This window comes from Hetaerina americana, unplaced genomic scaffold (genome assembly GCF_022747635.1).
Source record: "Hetaerina americana unplaced genomic scaffold, ioHetAmer1.1.p SCAF_5, whole genome shotgun sequence".
In the NCBI taxonomy this organism is placed as follows: Eukaryota; Metazoa; Arthropoda; class Insecta; order Odonata; family Calopterygidae; genus Hetaerina; species Hetaerina americana.
Window position 1 is genome coordinate 79,836,179 of NW_027287095.1, and position 25,811 is coordinate 79,861,989.

The 25,811-nt window shown below is 36.7% G+C and overlaps 1 protein-coding gene across 1 annotated transcript; it reads left to right on the plus strand.

The window, feature by feature from the left end:
• The first annotated feature begins 1,030 nt into the window (after positions 1-1,030).
• LOC139693800 (uncharacterized) lies at positions 1,031-22,901 on the plus strand. Its single transcript, XM_071592081.1, has 10 exons — positions 1,031-1,064; positions 1,258-1,453; positions 1,582-1,718; positions 1,873-2,099; positions 2,408-2,625; positions 4,730-4,859; positions 10,444-11,320; positions 12,204-12,379; positions 16,453-16,594; positions 21,661-22,901. The coding sequence occupies exons 2-10, from the start codon at positions 1,405-1,407 to the stop codon at positions 22,057-22,059; spliced, it is 2,355 nt and encodes a 784-aa protein (XP_071448182.1). The 5' UTR covers positions 1,031-1,064; positions 1,258-1,404; the 3' UTR covers positions 22,060-22,901.
• Positions 22,902-25,811: the final 2,910 nt, after the last annotated feature.

Sequence of the window (25,811 nt, forward strand, 5' to 3'; positions counted from 1 at the left end):
TAATGAGATTGTTTACATAAAAGAAAAGAAAAACAAGATTGGCGATCGCATGGTCAGAGTGGCAATAATCTACCATATGAAAAATATACTATTCGTGAGTTCTCTACCCCCCCCCCCCCCCATCAAAAACGTTGATGTATTGGATGGGCTTGTATGGTCTGATGACCCCTAGAGTTGAACTTGTTGGAGCTGATATTTTATTCTTGCTAGCAGATGCCAAACCAGCTCTGCAGCAGTTTCCTACTGAAGAGTTGCCTGCAAGAGCCTATTTAAATAGATTGTAGCAGGTGACGCTTACGATAATGAATCTTGGAGCGTATATGCCTTAATCCATCAGGGTGAGAGTCACAACAGCATCGAGAAAGGGAAGGGATACTCGTTCATCACCATAGGAATCCTTGCTCAACTGTCATGATATCAATAGAAACTAAGATAGAAGTGAACAGCAGCTGTTGAAATAGGACCTTGCAACGTAAGGATGTTTAGTACAGGGAAACTGGAAAATTTCATTCAAAGTTAATTGTCAAGTGGTTGATTGCGAGAGAAAGTGTTAGATATACTAGAGATGTAGGGCCGTATGGAAATACTGCAGGGAGTATTGCTGCTAAGTTATCAGTAATACACCAAAAGAGAAAACAGGATTCTCAATGAACGATTCAAAATCTCGTTCAGCCAGAGCGGACGAAGGTTGGCTATCGCAACTTTAACAGTCGCAGACCCTCCGTGGTGTTTTTTCTACTCAAATTGTAATGCCTGATCTATTTATCAACTCAAATTTTTATTTTTTGGATTCTTAAGCCTTCCAGAATGAGAATAACTGACTATGATATATTTAGTCAAACTCTATGTTTTCTTTTTGCATAAAACCGTTTGTACAGACACTGCAAATTTCAATTCATCTTTCCGAAAAATCGTACTCCACGATTTACTCGCTTTGGACCGTAAGAAGTTTGCCCCGATGTTAAATGTAGTTCTGAAGCGCTAAACCGGAATTCATTTGTCATTTTATTTTAGTACACATCAAGGCCAGCAGGGATTGTGTAGGTGGTAAGACAGCTGTGGGGGTAATTTGTCGAGTTTATTTTCCCATATGGCTATTTTTTTGATGGTTCATGATAGTGTTTTATAGTTTTTAGATTTTATTAGTAATCTCTATTTAATTAAAACTGAAATATCTATAATTTGGGACAGTAAATTGGTGTATATTGATTGTGTACGTCTCTTTAAATCACGACTGACATAGCTTCTAATTTACAGGTACTGCAGTAATCATGCCTTGGGCGTATCTTAAGAACAGTAACCGGAATCAGTTCAAGTGATGATTCATAAATTATATAAAATAATCGGTGGTTACGTTCAAAGGGACCATAAGCAACTAGATGTGGCCTCAACGTAGCTCAGAAAATGGATACAGTTCAAAATTCTCAGGAGGTTGCGCATATACCCCGAGAAGGTAAAGTATAATTAGCATTAAGTCCGCCCGCAGAGTTTCTACATGCATTAATGGGAGTCGTAGTCCAAGCATGACTCTTTCTAATTCTGCCAATGAGATTGATTGTTTGCCCTTATTTCAATTTGAAGGTGAAACATCAAGAAGTCCCAGGGCAGCAGAACGCAGAGGACCACCGCATAATAGTATAATATTCAGAGAAATTCATAAGAACGCCTGGTTGAAAAAATTACCCCCAGCAGACAAGAAGCCTGGCGTTGCTTTAAAAGTAAGCAGTCGGTCAACATCATTTAAATGCTCATGAAGACGTTTTTACCGAAAAACTTCACTCGTATTTAGTTTTATGTGGAAATCAACTTATGCATCAAACTTTTCCTAATTTCCCTCCTTCTTCATCTGTCCTTGTTTTTTGTCCTCCAAAGAAGGGAGAACGCGCTTGGGTGGTATTCTGCGTCCACGATGATGCAGAAGCCTTTTTGGAAATTTATCCTGACCAACGAGTGGCAGCTACCCATAGACCTGAAAAAAGCTATTCTCTTGGTGGATGTCGCCATGTATCTCCCACGATATGTGCTCAAGGTGATGAAGGAGAATTTGAATTTGTCATCACCCTTACAGATGACCATGTTCGCTTGATAGCTCCAACCTGGTGAGTTTCAATTTTTCCCATCAAAATCTATGGATATTTTTAAATTGACAATCTGAATAGATTTAATGTTTTATTCATTATTGAATGTTTGTTAATATTTCTATCATATCTAAATGCTTGCCTAATGTTATGTGAGACTCCTAACTTGGAGGGGGGGGGGGGTTATTATTTCCTAATTGTTTTCAGATAAGTTTTCGAAAATAGAAAGCATGTCATCAAGTTGTCTATTAATTCACCATAGCTAACTCTCCTAATTTATTGATGCAGTTGAGTGTGATGACTGTAACATGAGTTTTCTCTGATCCAAGGGATGTGATGATGGAATGGGTGGACACACTACAGTCAAAGCTGCGAGAAATGAAGATCCTCTCACCTAAGGAGAACTTATACACTAGAATGCCTGAGTGTCGAAGTCCTGCTGGTCCCCTAGCTCCAACACGAGACCCCAACTCACCCCTCCCCCCTAGACCCAATGGTCCAATGTCGACCACCGCCGGTCTTGAATCTCAACCACTTATTCTTACCAGTAAGTATAAATGTGTACATTAGTTAGAAACACTAAGCATAAATGTAGTTATTGCATGTGTGCCTATAGTCATCGAACTGAAGTTTTTTAGATTAATAGGCGCGGAATGACTTGGGCTAGTAAAGGATATTAGGTTGGTTCTAAAGGTATCAGATTGTGCTGATACCCTCTGACATAAGTAACCAGTAGCCATTGAAATGAATCTGAAGTTTACTAATAATAGTTCTACCTTAAATTAAACCTTTTGCATATGAAATTCAGGCGATTACCCTGCTATTCTCCACTTGCCATTTTATATAAATGTCATTCCTAGGAGTGATACTTGCAAATACTTAGGTGTATATTTAACTAAGGACTTAGGGTGGGGGCTAAATGTGGAGTACATCTATAAGAAAGCTTTCAAAACTCTTCATTGGGTGATGAGAAACCTCAAAGGGAGCGTTAGAGCAACCAAGGGGAAGGCTTATCAGACCCTAGTAAGACCAATTTTAGAGTACGCTTCCCTTGTATGGTACCCTCATGAAGAAGGTCATATTAAAAAACTGGAAAATGTGCAAAGAAAGGCTGCCCGATATGTACTGGGGAAGCATAGGAGGATGGAGAGTGTGTCTGACATGCTAGAAACGCTGGGCTGGGAACCTCTAGAAACCAGAAGGAAAGTAAGCAGACTTTGTGGAATGTTCCGAATTCTGAAGGGGGAGAAAGCTTGGGCAGATCTTAGGAAAGAGGCGGGGAACCCAAATTTTATAGGCAGAAATGATCACAAATTTAAGGTAAAATGCCGGGCACAGAGAACAAATAAAAAAAAATTTTCTTTCCTAAATAGAACAATTGTTGAGTGGAACACCTTACCTGCAAAAATATTCGAGCCCTTTCCTGACAGAGTGTATACTTTTAAGAATAGATGTAAGGCATATATGTAATAATTTGATTGATGTGTGGTGTATTGTATTATATGTAATAGCTTAATTTTTTTTTAATTTATCTTTTTTTTCTTGCTGATTAATGGCTTTAAATGGGATGGGGATTCACTTGTTTTGTTAAAGAGATTTGTGTTTTCAAGTCTGGTTTTATGAATTATCTTTTACGATTATTTGGGACTTGTGTGCCACCTGACAATGTCTGTCAGCACGTGTATTTTTAATAATAATAATAATTCATAATTCATATTGAGTTTTATTATCTTGCTTGTATCTTGCAGGTTGTCATACTTTACAAACATGACAAACACTTTACTGGTGAATGAGATTTAAGCATATTTTCTACAATTTTGTTGTAGTCAATCCCCCTATTTCAAGTCCTCTTCTTGGAGCAGATTCTCATGAATCTATTCACCAGTCCAGCTCTCTAAAATCTTGGGGTTATCTCGTGAGTGAAAATTTTGACTGGTATTCTCATGTTGAAGGAATAATTAATTAAATGGTTCCTTGGACGTATGGAGATTCACTCCCGACTACCTCACTAGGTACTCCAAAATTAAGGCATTCTCCATGCAATAAAGGTCTGTAAAAGCAATAGTGGATACTCCCATTAGGACCCTAGGTAGGCCAATATTTAGGGAAATGAAAGTATTGGCCCTGTTATGAATATGTATCCTTATATGCTGCAGTGTTGGTGTATTCTCGGGTGACAAGTTGTGATTAGACTGGTATTCCTTTTGTAGCATTGTTTTCTGCCCATACTTTTTTATGAAATCTCTCTTCATTCTTGTTGCCTATGTTCAGTGCCATATGCTTGACCAACAGAACTGTACAAATTATTATTATTTAGTCCTGAGTGTTGAATTTGCACATCCCCATAAATCCATTGGGTGCAAAATATCCATTGCTAGGACTCAATGGAAAGCAAAATGGTTGCACAGGGAAAGGATCCAATCAATCATTGCATCACTGTGAAAAGCCCAGCTCATCGTCATTTCTAAGTAACTGTTCTGCCATCATGTGAATCAACAGTTGCTGCCTCTGAATTATGATGAATCAAATTCTCAATATTCAAATAATTTTGTATGGATTTTCCTATATATACCCCTAATGCATAATGCTTTCTTCGGCAAATTGAGGGATTGAGTGGTTGTAAATTTGACCCCAGTAATTTACCATTGCAGGTACTTCCATTCCCCAGACCATCACTGAAGAGGAGAACTATTTCTTCCCTCCAGAATCTTCACGGATTCAAGTTAATTCAACCACCACATCATTGTACATAACTCAGTCTGAGCCCCCGGCTTACAACAGGTATAAAACTATTAGTAAACTCTAGCACGATGATGGTGAAACCTCACTTAAGATCTATTAGTACCTTATGGCCTATTGATTTGTGATGATTCAAGCAGAAAATGTCAATATATGCATGTACTGTAAATTTAAAGGAGGATAGGGTTGGGCATAATATTAAATAAGAAACTGCAGGGAGGATTGGAAAAAATAGTCAAGAATTTGGGGAACAAATTTAAAACAGGAATTGCATCAAATTCTATATTGGCAACTTGAAGTTATACTGTAGTTGGTTTATCCGTTACCTTTTGAAGAATATGGTGAATAATGCGGTATAAAATGCTACTGAAGAGTATCACAAAACAAATATCTGTCAGACATGATGATTATGGTTTTTGTCATTCACTCATAAACCCTGCATGTACAGTCTGTCTGAAAAAGTAAGTTGATGATTTATTCCCACTGGTGCGATTGACTACGGTGGGGTGATTTGTGGCCGGAAAGGTGGTTGGAGGTCCTGGGTAAGCAATGCGACCTGCTACAGTTGTGTGCGGGTCATTACAGTATGTGAATCACTGCCAGACTGGACCCCTGCGTGAGGGTCACGTCACGAATTCACAATGCCACTTTCCATGGAGCATTGATACGCATTGCTGTTTTTACAGCCCTGACATCTTGAATGCTGGAAAGTGGGCAGCCTCCATTTATATAGCATAATAATTTCCCAAAAAGTAGTGAGGTATCATTAAAAATGAGTGGTTATATACCAGAATCAGCTGCAAAATCGTTACAATTTCCTCTGTGTGCAATTGAAAAAAATGAATGCACTCTTTGATTATATTTTCCGTACACATCCAAAGCATCCCAAGTTATCACGTTATTTCTTCATCATTTCTCTCAAAATCTAAGTCAAAGAAAAACATTAAAATGTACACCGCTTATGAAAATCTTAAAAAAAATCTTTCACACATGTTTTTTGTTGAATTATGTAATCATTTGCTGATCATTATTTTTGTCCAATCTTTTATCACTGTCATCCTTCCTAAAATTTCAAATTTCTACCAAAAATATGAATAGCTATTTGTATGTCTCCTCCTTATTTATAAGAAACAGCAATGGAAATTTACTTACAGCATGTATCACAATTCTGGTTTCTAGTATTTTTTACATAAACAGAGCATGTAAGTCTTTAAAATTATTGATTTTTAAATATTTTTATCATTTAATTATAACATATCTATATCACAAAGAGTATAGAAATGAGTCCTGGCAACTAAGGAACCCAAGCCGCTGGGCCGTGTGCTATGCCTAGCTGCGGCAGATCCAAGGCTGCAACAATTATCATCTCATGAAATTCTTTCGAAGGGAAATGTATAGCAGAAGTAGTAAATAAGATAAATAAAAGAACTGAAACAGTTAGAATAGTGACTTGGAATGTTGGGACCTTGTTAAGGAATAGGAAATTGAGTTGGATTTAGGAAACATAGATATTTTTCGAGCTGTGTCAGGTGAGATGGAAAGACAATGGCGATAATTGGAGTGGTAACTATGGAGTGATATAGTGGATGGGAAGAGATCCATCAATGGTTTGCTGTAGTGTTGAACAAAAATAGAATTGAGGAATAATAGTAGTAGGGGTAAAAGATGAATCATTCAACCTTGTCATTACTCATATCTTCTTGCCAACACAGGGAGGAAGAACTATACAGTTTATGCAACCAATTAGAGGAAATAATTGCGGGTGTTTTAGGAGGAAATATTAAATATGTGTGGGATTGGACTGTAGTTGTGGATGGAGAGAGAGAGAGATGGGAGTGAGTTAGTGCACTACTGTTTAAGGACTAGAATTGACTGTGGGGCCAAAGCAGTTGAGTTCTGATGGAGACAGAGTTTAATTATAATTGGTACATGGCTTTAACACCTCAAAATGTAAATGCATGTGGAAAATGCCTGGGGATTCGGAGAGATATCAGTTAGACTTTATTATGGTTAGACACAGATTTAGGAGCAGCATAATTAATTCACGCAGTCTTCCTGCAGTCAATGTGGATTCAGATCTTAAAGTATTACTAATAAAGTTTGACATTCAATTTTTGTGGAATAAACAGGGAATACTGGTGAGGAAATGGATGTTGAAGCATTAGCCAGGATGAAAAGAAACGCCGTAGACAAAATTGAGTCAGTAGAGGGAGATGGCTACAACAGAAGAAAAATGGGGACAAGAAGGGGATTTTATAAACCAAAAACAAAACATTAGGAACAGTTAATTGAAATAGTACAGTGGAACCATGGATACTAATGTGATGATTAAAAAGATGGGAGATGGAAATGGAAGGATGTAACCGCAGCATTAGGTGGAAGAAAGTACGAGGAAACAATTAATTAGCTGAGGCAGGAAACTAATGGAGTGAAAGAGGCATGGTGGAGGATGTAATGCAAGGACTTAGGGAATTTATTGAGGAAGAAAGGAATGGATGCTGTGTAGAGAAAGATGAAAGAAGGAACACTATTTGAGATACAGTGGGGAAGCGTGGGAATATTTGAGACAGATGGAAAGAATTTATAGTAAATTTAAATTCCATACTAAACAGAAAGACTCGTACTTTTCTACAGATTTTTGGAAATCTGTGGAAAAGTACGAGTCTTTCTTTTTAGTATGGATATTAAATACTTCCACGAAGTGAAGCCTGAAAAAATAGAATAAATTTAAATTGTAAGAATATTAGGTCAGCAAGTTTAGATATAGAGAACATATATTGCATGGGATAGCTTAGGATCAGTCATGCTTGATTTCGAGAAAGAAAGGTCATTAAGGGAATTGAAATCAGATAAGACCCTGGAGAACGATCAAATTACTGTGGAATTCCTTAAGGGATTAGGAAAATGGAATAAAGTGTTTTTATGGTCTAATTTTAGCATTTTTGATGAAGGAATATGGCTGCAAGATTTCTTCAGACCATTGTTAGTCCTTATCCCAAGCAAGAGAAAGGCAGCCAAATGTGAGAGTTACAGAAAAATAAGTTTGATTTTGGAAGCAGCCAAAGTGGTACCTAGGAATATCAATCATGGAGAAGAAGGCAAAAGTTTACTTGAAGGAAGAACAGTTTTGGTTCAGAAAGCGGAGATGCATGCATGATGCCCTGGCAGTGATGAGGTCATTGATAAAGAGGAATATAGAATACAATCGGGATGTGTTTAATTTATTTTTAGATTTCGATAAGACGTGCCATTTTTTAGGGTAGATTATTAGGGTAGATTGGGTAGATTATTAAATATATTGCAGAAAATAGGAGTAGATTAGATGGACTGATAGCCTATCCACAACCTGCACGTGTCTCAGACTGCTCAAGTTCAAGTGGCAGATGTAGAGTCAGGATGGGCAGTGTTCGGAAGAGAAGTAAGGCAGGAATGTCCATTTTCACCTGCAATTTTCAACGTACACGTAGAGGAAATACTCATAAAGGAGCTCCTCATGAAAGCTGAATGGGATTGTTTTGAGGAGCCGTCCTTAAATTATGTCATGCCATTTTCGTTATTTTTACCCGCCCTTTCTCCCTGTGAATTATATATCCATCTGCTCCCATCATCATATGGATATTAATACGGCAAAAGGGCACCTTTTTCCAAAAAAGAAAAAAAACATATTTTGGTTTCACGAAAGCATTTTTCACTGCAGTTAAAAATATTGAAATAGGAATGAAAGTTGGTAGAAAATTCATGGAAACAGTTTTGTGGATAATGTAGTTTTAGATAGCCAGTCATCAAAGGAGTTAAATTCATTCCTGTACCCTTTAGAAAATAGTAAATAAGTATGGGATGCATATCAAAAAAGGAAAAACAAAGGTTATGAGGTTTTCAAGACGTAAGGGAGGGCAAAAACTAGAGAATTTGGAAAAATTCACTAATCTTGGAATTGTCTTTGGTTAAGATGGTCACAGTACTAGGTATATTAGAAGAATTACATTATGAAAAGGAGCTCTCACAAGGAGGAGGGAATTGATGATAGGGACATTAAGGAAGGTGTTGAATGAAAGAATTGAGAAAATTTTGGAATGAAGTGTGGTTTTGTATGGCTGGTAAACTTGGACATTGAAGCAAGATGATGGGTGTGGATCAGAAACTTTGAGATGTGGGTGTGGTTAAGAATGGAAAATTTAAGAAATTAAATGAAGAAAAGAGAAGTATGGTGTGAAAGGAGAGTGTTTTTGGGATAGATCCAAAGAGGAGAGGAAATATGGATGCAGAGAATTTTGATTAGCGATGGAATGCTGAAGACTATTAGAGAGGGGTGGGTGTTAATGAAACAAAATAGGTATGTTGGACAGAATGAATGGAGATAGAATGTATTTAAAATTGAAGAGGAGTTAATCGTGCTGTGGGCCATCAGTTTTTATCTTGTCAGGCTATGCTAAGAATTGTAGGAGAGTCAGCATTCATCCAAAGTAACCCACCTTAAAATGGTCGACTACCGATAACAATTTCACAATATTTATAAAAACAGTAACCAGCAAAAAACAACTTTACATATTTGGACTTCTTTCTAACCCAGGTTGAGAATATTTATAAGGGCAGAGCTCAATCGTAGTCATGCTGCTGTCGTGCAGAGAACGTGGCCTTCTACCTTCCTAGCATAGGCCAATCAAAGGCCTCAGAGGATATGTATGATGGTCCTGGAGCTTACCATGAGCTAGCCTCTCAGATATCCTTGAAAACCCATGTCACTTAATCTACCTCATCTCGATCCTCTCCCTTCCCTCAAAACAATAAAGTAAAACCCTATCCCTAATCATGAATTGTAGCCTACCCTAATCTGTACTTACCCATACTATGACATGCTTACATAATGATAACTCATTGACAGCTTTTTCAAATAGTTTCGATTACTGAAAAGCCTTTTTGACATTTCTTTTTAATTTTATTTCTTAATATCCTGTTTGTTATGATATGTGAACTGATATAATTCTAATCTGCTCATTAATACACGTTTTTAAAAATCATTCTAAAGAAAAAATGAATGAGATTGCTCAATTGTTACCAAAGTAAATATGTGTAGTCACATGCTCAGGTCATGAAAAAGCTAAGCAGTTTTTTTAGATTTATCATAAGGAATTTGTAAGTCTATAACTCCCATAAGTTCATGTGTATTGCTTGTAATGTAGCAATGTAAAATTTTCCAGTTTAAATGTACCTCTGATTTTAATTACTGGTAGCATTATAATGTAAGCAATAGTAATAGGAGATATGAGGGAGAGGATTCCTCTTTCTAGAATAAATGAGTAATCCAGCTATGAGATAATCAGTTCACATAATTGGCCCTGCTCTATGCTGTAAAAACAACTAATTAATGTGTCACAACACATCATGATTTTTTTATATTGGATATATGGCTATCATGCTTCCTATTTTGCTCAAGCTGTTTTTAAATCCATTGAACTGCACTCTGGTTTCATAAATTATATTCTTTTGTTAAATTTAAGTAAAAAATATGCATGTGATAATTAATTTTATCAATCTTCATTAGGTTATTTAAAATTGGTAAAAATATTTTAATATAGATTGAACTATGTGGTAGAGATTTATCTAATTCATTGTTTTTGTCTTCCAGACCCCAGCAGCCTGTCTCCCGTACTTCCTCATTTAGTGAACCTGCTCTTGAAAATGACGGCAATTCATCATCCCAGACCCCAAATATCACAATAATTGAAGTTAGTGCAGCTACTCAAGAAAATGGGCACACAAATCCCCAGGTGTTTCCATTAATATCTAGTTCAGGTAGAAGAACAATATTCAACTTTGGTCCCGTGGAGAGAGCTTTGACAGGTGCTGAAAATGATGGCCAAGCAAGGCGAGGCTCACCCGTGTCGTCATCATCGGACCAATCCAGCAGTCAAGTGCACGATGGCGACAGCCCTGAAGTTGTCCAAAATCCAAACCCATCCATTGCTCATGGAGAGGTCCCCGTTTATGCGCAGCCAGTCCGTCGATTGCAGCAACCTAGACTGGAGCATGTCGCACCCTTGATAAGGCCCAATCTCGTCCACTCTATCTTCTATGACATTCCCGAGGGGAGGGATGAAAGCTCTCTCAGTTCCCCTGTAGTCATGTCACAGTCACAGTTTTATGTGCAGCAGGTGGAAGAGAGAGGCACGGCAGAGACGGAGGGCCCCTCTGCAGTCACCACAGAGGGGTGCGAGGATAGCAACGAGGGGAGTCTTTATGAGAGAGTCTACGTTCCTGTTTCAATCCCGCAACACCCACCTCGAGAAAGAGCCAATTTGGGCCAGAGCAGAGCAAGGGGTAACAGTGAATCTTCAGGGGCAGCTGAAGAACCAAACAGGAGTGTTGCTAATGTGGACAATCCAGTGTCTTCTGTAGAGGGAAGTGGTAGGGCAGGTCAGGGGCCTGTTGCCAGCAATGCTGTTACAACAGTGGTTAGAAGAACTTTGCTCCCTCCTCCTCAGCCATACAGACAGCCAGGGCAGGTAATGCATTAGCTAGTCTGCTTTTATTATCAACTTGCTGCCGATGCAAACTTGAGTGACCTATTCTTTATTTTTTATCCATTGCCATTCTGTATTAACTCTTACATCTCTGACACCTTGCCACTTTCAGTGACAAATTATATGGTTGTGACATCTATTACCTATCAAGTTACTGAAATTTCATAAACAGACGACATGCAATAAAAGCAAAAGTTAGCATATTATTGTCGTAGTGATCTTCTCAGAAGTAAAGAGTAGATTTTGTCAAATGTTCATTCCGTTCTAGCATCTTTGGATGAATGCCATTATTTCTTCGAGTTTTTTTAACAATATAACTGCCATTTTAGGGTGTTTCAGCACCCATGATATCACATTAAATACTAACGCATGCAGTTTACTGAAAGTAACGTTAATAATAAGCAAATGATATCACAATACATATTCAGAGATGCAAGTTATAACACCCTGAGACAATAGGCATATAAACAAATGGAATTATGGCTTAGCAAAAGGCAGCCATATTGACATTTTTTTATTTGCATTGCGATTTGGCATAAGAAACATTCAATGCACATAAATGTTATAAATTAGCTGCAAATTAAGTTACAAATATTGCTACACTGCTAGAGTATCATTTACTTTTTGTTAATGTGTTCAGAAAAAATCATGCCGAGATACTATTTTTGGAGTCTTTTGAATGGTGTTTTGTAATTTTACTCTTTAGCCGTTGCTATTGTTCTCCATGCAGGATTTCTTGACATATTCATTTGATCACCATTGTCAATTTTATCTCTTATAATGTAACTTTTTTCCCAGTGTGTTTATCATTTAAACAATGGCCGACATTGAAACAGTCTGTTAACTTTAATTTCATTCATTTTAGAGCATAGCTGAAGCTAGTTCTGTTTCTGGGTCAAATGCCCATCGACTGACTTTAAGAGAACAACAAGTCCTACAGCTCCGTAAAGAGATGTCCCATCCAGGAGGTGTGCGCTTGCAGCTGCGAAGGAAGGACTGTGTTGGATCCATTGCATTAGTGGATGCTCTCGGGAGTGTGTGGTATGTAGAGAATGTCTATGCATCAAAATTTAGAAACTATTTGTGTGTTCCCCGTTAGAAACTATTTGTGTGTTCCCCAACCAATATTGCTGATATTTCACTATTCCCTTATATATGTATATATCTTTCACATAAGGAAGTCAGGATTTTCTGCAATGCTTTGTTGGTTCTTCAATTTTATTATCGCATTTCAGAGTCATTAGAACTTCTGTCTTCATATCTGAATTGATATGGATTGAAAAAGTGCATTCTTGGTAGAAATCGGGCATAGGCCAGCCTATCTCCTTGGTTAACTGCAGGTATTGTTGCTGTTGGTCCAATGAGAGGAATGTTTCTGTCCGGAGAAATGACATTATCTGGTGCTGATCGAGATATGCCCATCTTCTCATTAGAAGTTCTTTGGATTATTTTACTAAATCTGAGGCTTCCAAAATTATTCAAGGGAAACGGCAGTTTTATTTTATAAATAATTGGACCCTTTTTCAATTCTGATTTTGTGATCAACTCTTGAGAAGGCATGTATATTCAGCAACTGATAATTGGAGAGCATTCTGACATTTTGACTAATCTTTTTTGTCCTTCCATTTTTCATTCAGTTTTTCTTTCTGTTTACGCAATGTATTTATTTTTAACTGCACAGAATTCCATGCAAACTTTACAATGTGTTTTTGGAATGTTACCCTTGATTTTCAGGAGTCGAACTAGAGTTTTATTTCTCTTCGGGCCAGTGATGAGAGGCTGCATTATTTAGGCAAAAAGTTTCACTAGCCTCTCTTTGTTCTCATTCATGTGCTTTTTGGTGCCTTTTAAGTGCCTCAGTCTATCACTCCGCATCTCTTAGTAGAGGTGGGTCTTTTCTCATCCCATGAGGCCTATTAAATCCCCTGAGGCTTATTAAAGACTTCTTATAAGTGAGACCTTGACTTGAGTGTAGTGGAAAGAGTTTTGTTCAAGTATGTATGTACTTGTGAGTTTTGCCTTTTAGTAAACTCAGTCAGTCTCTCAGCAATCCATCTGCTGATCTCAATATCAGAGAATTGGGAAAGAGAAGTTGTTCATCCTCCTTTGTCTCTATTTTAAGTTTTAATGCTGGATGTTGGCTACTGAGATGATGCAGGAAGCTTTCTGCACTTCTTTGGAAATGCAAACTTTTTTCAATCCATACTATTTTCGATCATAGGACTCCATGCTGCAAAACATTCCAGATAATCTTGAATTTCTAGAAAAGTACTAAGAAAGGCTTCCAAGTTAAACTCACTTAGTATTTAATAAGTTTCATCTTTTTCATCACAATATAAAAGTAGAAAAAAACTATAAATACACACATTAGTTGTAATATAATTATAACAATTAAAGGATTACATAATGATTAAAACTGGTTAGCTTTAACAAATACCTGAGTTAACATAATATGAAAGTTTTTATCAAGAAACTGAAATCCACACATCTTATTTGCAGACTTTTACATCCTGTTGATTGAGTAATTTATGGCATAATTACTTTTGTAGAATTCAAGAATTAAAGAAATGTTTGAAAAAATTCCTAGTTGTGTACTAGGTAAGATGGAATTTCATACTATCAAGAATTTGGTAGCAATCTATGTGTCAATGATTTTGAACTGACATAAATCAAATAATTTCTTTCTTGCTGTTTGAAAGTGTACGTTAAGGTAGTTATTCAGATGAAAATATTTTAATAAAGCCCCTGAAATTGTAGTTATTTCATTTTGTGCAGTATTTATTACAAATCTGTTGGAAAGAAGTAATTTATTCCAAGTTGTTTTTTGAATGAATTTTCTAATATCTGGAAGCAGACGTTAAAGATTATATAAAACAGTATCCAAGGTATTTTTCATTCCTCAAGATAGATTTACATGTTGCCAGGCCTGATATCATCAAATTTGTTAAGAGCCCAAATACAGCAAATCAACCCAAATTCTACTAGACAGCATCCATAAAGTATAGCATGGGGTCTCTAAACATCTACATCAGCAGTAGATGCTTGGATCTTGGAATCATCCTGAAGTACATCAATATCAACATGCAGATCACCAGTCAGTAGACAAGCAATTCAGGCTGTATGCACCCTTTGGGTTAAAAGGGAACTACAATGCTGGTATGTAGAGAGTACATTGGAATCAGTCAGTACAGATTCTTGCTACACATGCAGATCTACCAGAAGTTTAATGGAGCTGTATGGACCTTATTGGATGAGTATGTATGGCAGCAGAGCTGTGAAATAGCTTTCAAAAAGAGGTTAGCCACGATGGAAAAAATTATATGCCTTCTGGAAACTAACTGGGGCCACCCTTAATAGATCCATAAAAAGAAAGTTTTTAAAAGTGCAAGGCATAGCCCTCCTTCCTGGGAGACTTGTAAGAGTTTGCATTGATCAAAACTATTTCCAATTCAATAATGAATTTCACCAACAAACAGAAGGCTTATCGATGAGGTCACCCTTATCACCACTCTTCAAGGAATTATTCATGTATTATATTGAGGAAAAAGCGTTCAAAAGTGACTCAGTAATTACTGAAAAATATATCATTGGTATCATTACATGACCTTTGCGGTATTGTTGGGGACTGATAGACATTGGATGTTTTTCTTAAATATTGAAATAGTTCAAGTAACAAAATAAATTTTCCATGTGAAAAAGAAAAGGAAGGAAAACGGAATTTTCTTGGCATCCCTACATCTCATATGAAGCTAGCTTTTGATTTTGTAATTTTCCACAAAAAGACAACCACGTAACATGTCATCACCTATCCCAAAAATTGTCAGATGTTCACTTTATGTTAAAAAGTTGTTGAACATCCCCCTCTCCAAAACCAACGTTGACCTTGAGCTAAGAACCATTAAAACAATGGCTTCAAAAAGAGAAAATAATTGACAAAATATGCTATATAAAAAGCATTTCATCAGAATGCAGAGTCTGCTGTTTCGACCATAAATTGAAAAGCTAATAAAGGCTAAAGGTGCAAACTTCCATTCTATGGAGTCATCTATCACCAATTAGCCAACACTTTCCCAAGGTAGTAATTTAGGATTGCATATTATAATAAGGTTAACCTTGGTTCTCTCCTGAACAAGACAAAGGACAAAATTGGGAAACTAAAAAAATAGTAAGGTTTATCAACTGAAGTGTGGTGGCTGCAGTGCGATATATATTGGAAAATCTGGTAGATTTCTGTTAACATGCAAGGGTGAACACAAACACTGTTTCCTGAACTGCAACTTGAGCCAATCTAAATCCACAAAACATTTGTGGGAAGTCAAATCACAGCAGTGATTTCATCTCAGCAATACTACACCCTCAGGAAAATGGGAAGAAGATAGACGTGGGAAGATTTAGAAGTTCAAGAACTTCTAAATGAACATTTGGTGAATGATATTTTGTTTGAAAGGTTCTCCCTCCTTCTTGAACCCCTCCCTAAATAGACACCCAATCCCCCGCTGTACATTCTCCCTACCCCTTCCCACCACCATACCCACTAATTGTTTCACTTCCATCTCCTTCCTTTCCTTAGCTTACCAACCCCTCTAACATACAACCACCACTTCCACCTCCCTCTACCTCTCCCGAACCTCCTCCATAACCCTTTCTGGATATTTATCATGAATATGTAACCAAATTTCGGTACCTGAAGATGATGCCTATGCATTGAAACTCGTTGTAACTCAAATAAAATATGTGGAAAAATACCTTGTAGTGTTTATTCCTCTTCATGTTTGTAATTTTTTTTGCCTTCCATTGCACCTCTAATGTCACTTATGTCTCCCTTTATTTTTCTGAATATTTCTCCCTTAATTCATGTAAGTTATTAATAAAATATTTCTTGATGTCAGCTAATCTGTAGTCTAGGCTATAGATCAATTTCAGTTTTTTAAGTTCTCTGTTTTCTTTAGACTCTTCAATTTCAATTTTATTTGGCTTTACAGTTCATTCTGAACTTATGCCTTACTCAGAAGAAAAGGTGCTCATAATATGAATCCAAATTGGTCATTAACAATTATCACATTGTTTGTACTTTGTTTGATTTATTTTCACAACAGTCATTCTGTCCTCCATAGGATAGCTGGATGGAAACAGAGGGAACGACCTATTTTGTATAATGTCCTACATTTTGGAGATCAATTGCTCAGTGTTTGTGGTGTTCGAGTCCTTAGTGCTGTTGATGCCCAGCGTCTTATTCGAGGGGCAACAGGACTTTATGTGAGTTGTTTGCTTTGTATTTGTTTGCTGTCCATTGTTGTAGTGGTGTGGTGACTTAGTTGATTAGATTTTTTGACAGTTGTCCAGTGATTTTATTATTGATTTTATCTAGTTCATTTGATTTTAAGTACTCATTCATACATGGTGCAGTGCTTAAATCCGGACAAATATCAATTTGAATTTCCTGCCATATCGTAATTCCACTGGAGGTTGCGATTGGCATTCGTGAAAGCTATTTGCATCTAGTAAACAGTCATAACCTCAAAATGGCCGAGATGATACGTACAAGTGCGGAGTACAATCGAAGAGCTGCTGTTATCGAAAGTAATTGCGCTGGCGTTATATTTCGAAATAGTTCGATTCTTCGGGTATCCCAGATCAACTGTTTGCTATATTGTGGCTAAGTATAATGCTTTGGAGAAGTCTGGGGAAGATTTTGCTTACCCGGCAAGGAAACCTCATTCGAGGAAACTCGTGTTTGTCTGGATTTAAGCGCCACACCCTGTATAATACCTCATAGGTTCTGGAAACTAGGTTTTCTGCTGCCAGATATAATGGATACCGAAGGGAATATTTTTTTCTCAGAAAGACAGGTCATCAGACCCTTGGAGTACAATTTCATATGGTATAGCTTTATAGTATTTAGAATTTCTTCTATATCAAATTGAGCACTTTTGTCAAAATATTAATTCCTGATTACGTAATATTTAGTGTATAGGTGCTCTTGAGTTATGCAAACGTAAGGTAAACTTAATGTAAACTCAATCATTTCATTACCCTAAAAAATAAAATTCACGAGAAATTCTAGTGACAATATACCTGGGTAAACATTTTAATAATTTGTAGTTAAAAATATTTATTGTGAGTTCGTGTAAGGAGTTCCTCCACAAAAAATGTGAATTTCTACTGAGGAAACTTGGTTTCTGGCCATTCCAATGTTTTTTACAATGCCTTTGTTTTTCATTTCCAAAACCAATAAATTGTTAGTGAATCGGTTGAAATGCTAGCTGATAGAAATGGTTCAAGGAGATACGCTTTTCCTTTGTAATGTTGTTCAGTAAACATGTGCCTTGATTATGTGGATGTTAAATGTTTATTTTACATTTACAATGCACTTGAACAGAGTTATTCTTAAGTAACGGCTATAAATGATTATAAGGTCATCAATAAGGATACTCTTTAACTCTTTTTTGCACTTAAATTGACTAGGGTAATGCAGTTAACGAATACTGACTGATTAACGGTTTTGCTTCTGATGGCAGTTGTACTTGCATAACTCAGGAGGTGACTGAGATTACACAATGTTGATAATAGCATATGAAATGCCTTTTCTCAGTTACGAACGTTGTTAAATCTTAAATTTATTGCTACGGGTTGCACAAATGCATTACTTAAAATTATTTCCTTGCCATTTCACTTGAATGACGTTTTGAGTGAAAATTGGGATTCTATAATTGAAAGATAATTTTGATCCATTTGCTGAAGTGAACTGTCAAATCATTATGTCACTGCATGTAATTGTGTTTTGTTTAAGCCAGTAAGCATGCCTTCATGTTTCTTGTTCTCTGTAAAACCTCCTCTTTCATGTGAACCAATGTTATATTTGATAAGTCACGTCATTTGTGTGCTCTTTAATATCTATGCTTTGGACTCCATGATTGGCTTAGTGTAATCTATTTTTTACTTCTCCGACACAAATTACAATGAAATTATTGTGCTTATTGTTCTAAGGCTCCAAAAAAATCAACATGTTGATATAGAGTATCAATAATTACTTGTATGTTTAAGGGACATATAAATCTTGTTTTATGAGGTTAATCATTGAAAAACAAGTATACTTTCTTTTGGCGTATTGAGGATGTCATAACAGGTTGTGCTTGATGAATAATGGCCGAATTAGTATTGCAAAAAGGGTACTTATTGCCCTCACATAACATTAATCAGTGAATTTTGATAGAATTCAAGTAAATGTTATAGTAGTGCTGGTGATTCTTTCAGATTGATTTGAAGTTGATTAAATGTAAATTTTTTAAATTGATATTCTTTCATTTGAAGTTTTACTTGATTAAAAAATCCTGGTTATTGCAGAGATTTTCTATAGAAGGGAGGAAGGTAGCATTAAATAGGGTAAGGAAAGGAAGAAAATGGGTTATTTTGGCTGTAAGAAAACAGGTGGAAGGTACAAAGGGCCAGAGCAAATAATATGAGACTAAGAAGAAAAAGTTTAGGCAATACAGTGTAGATGATAGTTATTTGGGGTGTATAAAACCTACCTTAAATAGATAGATTAACTTCAGTTGTGATAAAACATATTTATGCTCATGCAGGATTTTTTATTCATAACAATCTCTGTATAAATAAAACTTTGCGGTGCAATTTTGGCCATTACTACTAATTGCAAATGCTGATATTTTATTTCTCATTAATGAGGTGTGTGTATTTTTTTCTTATCAATTGAGAAGAATTCATGTTTTTAGCCCTCCATTTAGATTTAGAAATGTTTACTCACCTTTGTGTTTTCTTCCTACTTGATAAAGAAATCATTCTTAGTAGTCATCAGAAAATCCTGGGAGTAGTTGACATGGACTTGAAATTGTATTTGCCTCACAGCTCTTTGCACTACCATTGTCCATTACTTGCTTCTCATAGTTCATCCTAGGCATCTGTTATTCTTCCCTTCATGTTTCCTTCAGTTAACTGTCATATCTCTGTATGTGTCCAATCCATTCTATACCCTCCATAGACTTCTCTCATCACCCACCCTTTGAAGTGTATCTTTATTTGCTGCTGTTATAGTCCAGGGCTCACATTTGTGGAAAAGCAAAAAAAGCAAAAGACTCCTAACATAACTTTTATTCTATTGTTTCCCTATTATTATTATTATTAAGTAATCTACCAGTTAAGGTAGGTTTTGAATGGACATAACTACCGAATAAATATTTTGTGACTCCTAACAAAACACAATCCAGCAACCTACTCTACATCAGGTCCCTCTTCATCTCTGAGTACTTTCTTCCTCCCTTAATCCCATCCAACATCCCTATCCTGTTCCTTCCCTTTCCTCGTTTGCCCAACATTCTCCCCTCGCCCACCATACATAGTACTTCCTCATTTTTTTTCCTTTCGGTCCATTTCACCTTCTCTATTCTTCACCACACCCACATTTCAAAAGCCTCCAATCTACTTCTATCATCCTACTTCTGTACCTTTTATTGTTTCCTTATATCTATGCTGTTACTCTACAATTAGTAGCTGCTTCTTTTGATAGAAAACCTTCTTCACCATTCTTATTCTTTTGACTACATTCCTTTCCTTCTTCCATCACTAGTAATCTTGCTGCCTATATAGCAAAACTCTTCTACATGAAATTGTCTTTCCTTAGTCTCATTTGAAGATTAGCTTCCTACTTCAACCGTAGGGCACGGCCTTAGTTTTAATCTTTAGGTTGTACTTTTTCATCCTCTGCTCCATATTGGCTAAACTCATTGGAAGGTCTTCTTTCTTCCATGCAAGTTTAGCTATGACATCTGCAATATCCATTAATCTTTCCCAAATTCTCTTTTCTATGATGAGGGAAAGTGTAACTTCTAGTTTCAATATTTCCTACCTTGGAGACCAGGCTGAAAGGGGACAGAAGATACATCAGACTCTACCAACCAGAGAAATTAGTAGTGGCTGAACACATTCTCCATTGAGATCATGTCAATGATCTTGATGAGTTTAAATAACTGTGCCCCTTGGATAAATTTACTTACCAAGGAAACTATATCAACAAACACAATTGCAACTTAGCCTCAGGCTGTGTACTAAGTAACATGTAGGGCCTGTAATCAAGGATATTCAGGGAAAATCCAGGGAACCTCATCCAATCGGGAAGCTAGGAGAGGAGACAATGGGTGCCAACCAATCGGGTGACGTGTTGGTATATACCAGGCAGCAAGTGAGAATGGGCACTCTATGGCCTGAGGATGATGGATGAGTTGTCTGTTGAAACATCGACCATGAAAGACCTGATCTGGTGGAGAAACTAATAAACCATCTCCCAGATTATTTGCGAGGAAATCTCCACATCTTTCTTGTAGAAAAATGTTTTAATGGTTATATTTATTCACAGTGCAATTTCATAATAATTGTATTTTTAATTATGATAACAAAGATGTAATAAATACTTTAAGGGTGTATTAAGATAAAATACATTGTCTAGAATAAATTAATGTTGAGTTGCTAGAAAAAATCTTCTGATATTTTTTTGAAATATTTAGGGTATCTAAGTTCAATCTGTGTCAAAGGTATGTATGAATTGTATGAGTTGGCAATTTGAACTGGCCTAATAATTTTGTCTCCTTTCATTCAGGAAACCCTATCCATTTAATGGCAACCCCTCTTCATCTCTGAATGTATCAAATTTCATCAGATATAATTTCATCTTTGACCTGTGGTCCTAGAAATCATCCACTAATTTAAAGTACAGTTGTGGGCAAGGATATAGTGACATACCTGAGGTCCTGATTATAATAATCCTAAATAAAATTATGTTACTTTCATAATTCCGCTTGCCAAACTGTTTGCCTTGTTTGGATGAAATCTTTGTGGGCTTTCCACAGGGTCTGGAATTCAACTGCTGATGTTTCAATGGCCATCACCCTCAAGACATCCGCAGCATCCTGAGGATGATGGTGGAGTTAATCATTGAAACATTGTCAGCTAAAATCAACCCTGTAGTAAATGTACAAACACTTAACTGGATTCATGCTCTCAGGAAACAAAAATACAATCCTGTTTAGCAACCACACATTTGGAATATGTATAAGGAATCAGTCTGGCACTTTGAATTTTTTTGTAGTCTATCATTAGGTGTACCTAGCAGCAAATATGCTCATCACAGCAGAAAATGGTTTATTCTCAATAGGTCATTTATTTGAAGTGTCTCTTTGGATTATATGTTTGGTTTGACTTTCTACTTCCTTACCTTGATATTTGGGCATGTTTTGGGGAACTGTTCGGTTCCCTGTCATGGTGTCAATTGAATAAGTGTTCTTATTTTCTGGTCGATCTTCCTTCCAAAGGTGGAGTTGTTGATTCGGCGTGTTCCTTTTGGGAGAGTTTATGCTATCCGACGGGATGCTTCCACGGAGACTGGGCCTGGGAATCATGTGGAAGGTTTAGGGCTCTTACTAGAGGGTGGCACAGCAGAGATTAAGTCGGTTGAACCTGGTGGACCAGCGGCTCGTGCTGGCCTCCCATCAAAGGCCCCCACAGCTGATGGCCTCTCTCTTTGTCCATGGGTCCTTACCGAAGTCAACTCGAGGCCTCTGAATCCATTCTTTCGGGATGGAGAGCCTGCCATGCGGCTTGGTGCTCTTGGAGGAGAGGTGTCAGTGTTGGTGCAACCATCCGATTTGGCTCGACGAATCAGAAAGCAGCTCAAGTCAATGCGTAGCTATAAGGACTTCATAGTTCAGTGATGTTTGATGTTTTGGGAAGAGGCTAATGATCTGATGGTGTTGTGCTCCTGTTTAAAAAAAATTATTGAAAACTATGTTTCGTATTCATGTGAAAAGTTAACCTTGGATGCTAGGAAACATAAGCAACTGATTACATTGTCATTTAATTTTCTTACGTAGTAATTGATTATATTTTTGAAAATATTATACAATATTTGATTTTATATTTATAGTATTTTCTATTTAAAAGCCTTAGATGCTGCTGTAATTGGTGGGTGACACCTGTTCACATCATTTATGGGACCAATAATGTACGAAAAGCAATGAGTGAGAGATGATAATGATGAGAGCAAAGCCTTTCCTTGAATGAAATCTTTTAAGGTCTTTTTCAAATGTCTTCGAATGGGTGTATTAAGTCTCCTTTATTTTCATGTAAAGGAAATATTTTGCTTCCAACTGCTTGCTGCTTAAAATAAAAGTTAATGTCAGCTAATATTTTTTTGCTACAAATGCATCTAAGTCTTCATAATTTCATATGCATCTCTCAAAATTTTGTGCATTTATTTCATTGTAAAAATTGTTTTGTATGTACAGATGTGTACAAAAAGCTTTACATTGCCAAATATTTGATTCAGTTTCCTTTATTATTGTTGTTTAATATTTTAACTGTGATGGCTTTATTATTGTTGCAATTAACAAACAGGAGCCTTTGAATATTCTGTGATAATTGCAGGAGTGCTGTAATGAAATGCAATTTACTTATTGTGTAACAAAGAGTGATCCTTATACAGTCATTAATGTTCGTAACATGTATTCCTGTAAAACTGGGAATAAATTCATTCTTAAAATTTGTCCTTGAAGCTAGTGTCTAAGATTTATGCCTAATGTTTCTTGTCTTAGTATTTGAGATGAAAAAAGAGGTTGCAGGTTTCCTGTTTATAATAAGTTTACATATGACAAGCTTGGCTTATGATAAATAAACTTTATAGTACACAATTTTCACCCTCCCCAGTCTAATGTTACCTGATTAAAGCTATATCACTTTAATCCTGGACCTAATTAGTAACTTTGTTTCAAATCAATACCCTAGCTCCATAAAAGTATTCTAAAATTCCACCTTTTTCTACCATTGAATTTCATCCAGCAACTTCCTCTGTTTACCCATAAATATGAACAGCATGGTTGTGTAATGTGAAACCCAGTTCTCCCTGTCTATGCCCTCACTTTGCTACTCCCGAGGACAAAGAGGTCTATGACAAGGACTCTCTTGCAAGTGCTCGCATTGGCAAGGCTCTCTCTGCCTACTATTTTGGCATGGAAAATCATTCAAGCAATCTTTTATTTTTTTTGCTCAACCGTTTCCCCTTCCACAAAAACATATAGGATTTACATAATGCATTATGGTGCATGTTAGGAAGAAGTTTTGTGGAGAAGTTAAAAAAAGGCCGCAAAAGTAAATTAATTGAAGATGATGTTGAGAGGCCAAAAGGTTATTAAATGGGATTGGTGATGTAAGGGGGTTAATTTTGGTTGAAACAGGTAGGGAAACAATAAAGGGCTATTATGAATTGGAAACTTTTTATGGTTTTTCTCCAATGATTGATGCATGCAGTAATGAATATGTTTTATCAGACTTAAAATTTGTGAGATTCAAATTTGTGGGGTCCTGAAGTTGACCTGATTTTATAAAGCAAATGGCTGTCTTCCATTTTCTCTGATAATATTCAGACCCAAGTTGATGTAAGGCTTGTAGGATGAAATCTGTGGCGTTAAAGACTATATGATCTTATTAAATAATCATTTTCCTTCATCTGTACTAAGTTTAAGTGATATATTTTGACTATTCGTATTTTTTAGTAGAAAAGTGGCAGATGCTATTTTTAGTCTAGATTTTTGCCTAAGGAATAAAATTCATTGGTTCATCTCAAATAATGCAGAGTGAACTGAATACATTGGCTGGCCTGGAAAATGTATAACCACAACCAGTGTGCTTGTTCGTAGGACTGGATTAGGTATGCGTGTTTGCCTGTGAGATAATGTGGTCTCTGATATTAGGTAGAAACTCTTTTATCAACTATGACATTGAAGGTATTTGATTAGAAACTATGAATTATGGATAACTAAAAGTGCACTACTCCTGCCCTAGTTCTTAAACTTGGTTGCCCCATTCATAGATACAAGCAAGCAAAGATATTTGGCCCAAAGTATTTGAACCCAGGTCCTTGGCATGTGAAGACAGGTTAAAACCACCATATAACTTAGATCCCCATTATGGCAGGTCATCAAACTGTACATTGAAGTGAGTGTGACTTTCTTAGTGTTGGACAATGGATGAAGTCAGTGTTCCCAGAGTGCACTCAAGTCTCAGAGAGGGAGCAAAAGAAAACACCAAGCTGGTCCCTTATATGAAATAATTTTTGAACAATGATAATTTTTTTGCCTGGAATTAATCATTTACCATCTGACACAATGTTTCATTTTTCTGTAAATGCCTTCGATTCTCATAATATCAAAGCCATCTGTGATGCCTGTCGTAAAGTTCGGTTAACAATTGGACTTTCGGGCTTCCCAAAATGAGTGCAATTGTGTACCAAGTAGCTACACCAAACTTCTCTAGTGAACGCCAAAACCCGGAGGTCGAAATTCTCTTAATCATGCATGTCGTTCATTGGATTTTTAGTAATTATGACACATCACTTGTACATCTTTCGTTGAATGTATTTTTTTTAAATAATCACCAAAATGACTGAATAATGTCACGTACAAATGAAAATTAATCAATTCAAGGTGTTTTAAGTGGATGCCGAGAATTGTGTGGCCTATCCTCCGTCATTTCCCATTATCATTTATTCCCAACTTTACCTTATCTTGCCGTCTCTTCCCTTATTGTTTGCCCTTTTGCGTGCTGCACGCACTCAAGAGACTCCTCTCCTCTAACTTAGGCACTGCCAGAATGGAGAATGGTGAAACAGGGCCCCTCATTACCCAGCGTGGATCTATTAGAATTTTTAAGAGGCGTGCAGACGTCTCTTGGAGCTCTCTTGAAACCCAACTCAACTGTGATCAATTCCATTGTGACTCGTGAGGTTAAATCCTTCTGCTGCATTTTACCCTCACCCTAAAGATATGAAATGCCTTCGGAGCGCCACCTCTCGTCTGAAGAGTCAAACACTCACTCGTTGGAACCATTCACTCGGTTCTGGTTCGTCTGCTGCATAGGTTAGAGCAGGAAGGACTGAATTAATTACGAGAAGCAAGGAAAGGTACATACTATATATATATTTGAGGCCTTGTCATCTGCTGTAATATTTGAAATTTTCTGTCTCTCGAAGGAAAGCATTTGAGTTGAATGTAGGAGAGCTCCATTTTTAACCAATCTAATTTTTGTCTTCCTTAATAATTTATAGGTTTTACTCGAAAGAGTCTGAGATAACTACACATATCATTTGGATGATGGCTGTTTCGGAGGAGTGAAGTTAAGAGATGACGGGGCATCGGTGAGTGCATCGCACATTATAATAAGTAATTCCCCATTATTTGAATTGGTACTACGATCATGGGCAGGAAGTTAAACGGCGCATTTTCAAGTGATCGAGCCCTGTCATGTAGCATGATGTAGTGGATAGGTTTTTCAAAATAGATCGGATACAAACTCAATCTTAAAAACGATTTATTTTTTTCAAATGCTCAACCTAAAGTTTTCATTACGTCTATTCCTTATCGCGATCCGCCCGGTAGCAAAGTAGCCCAGACTTACTTTTAAAAGGCGCAGT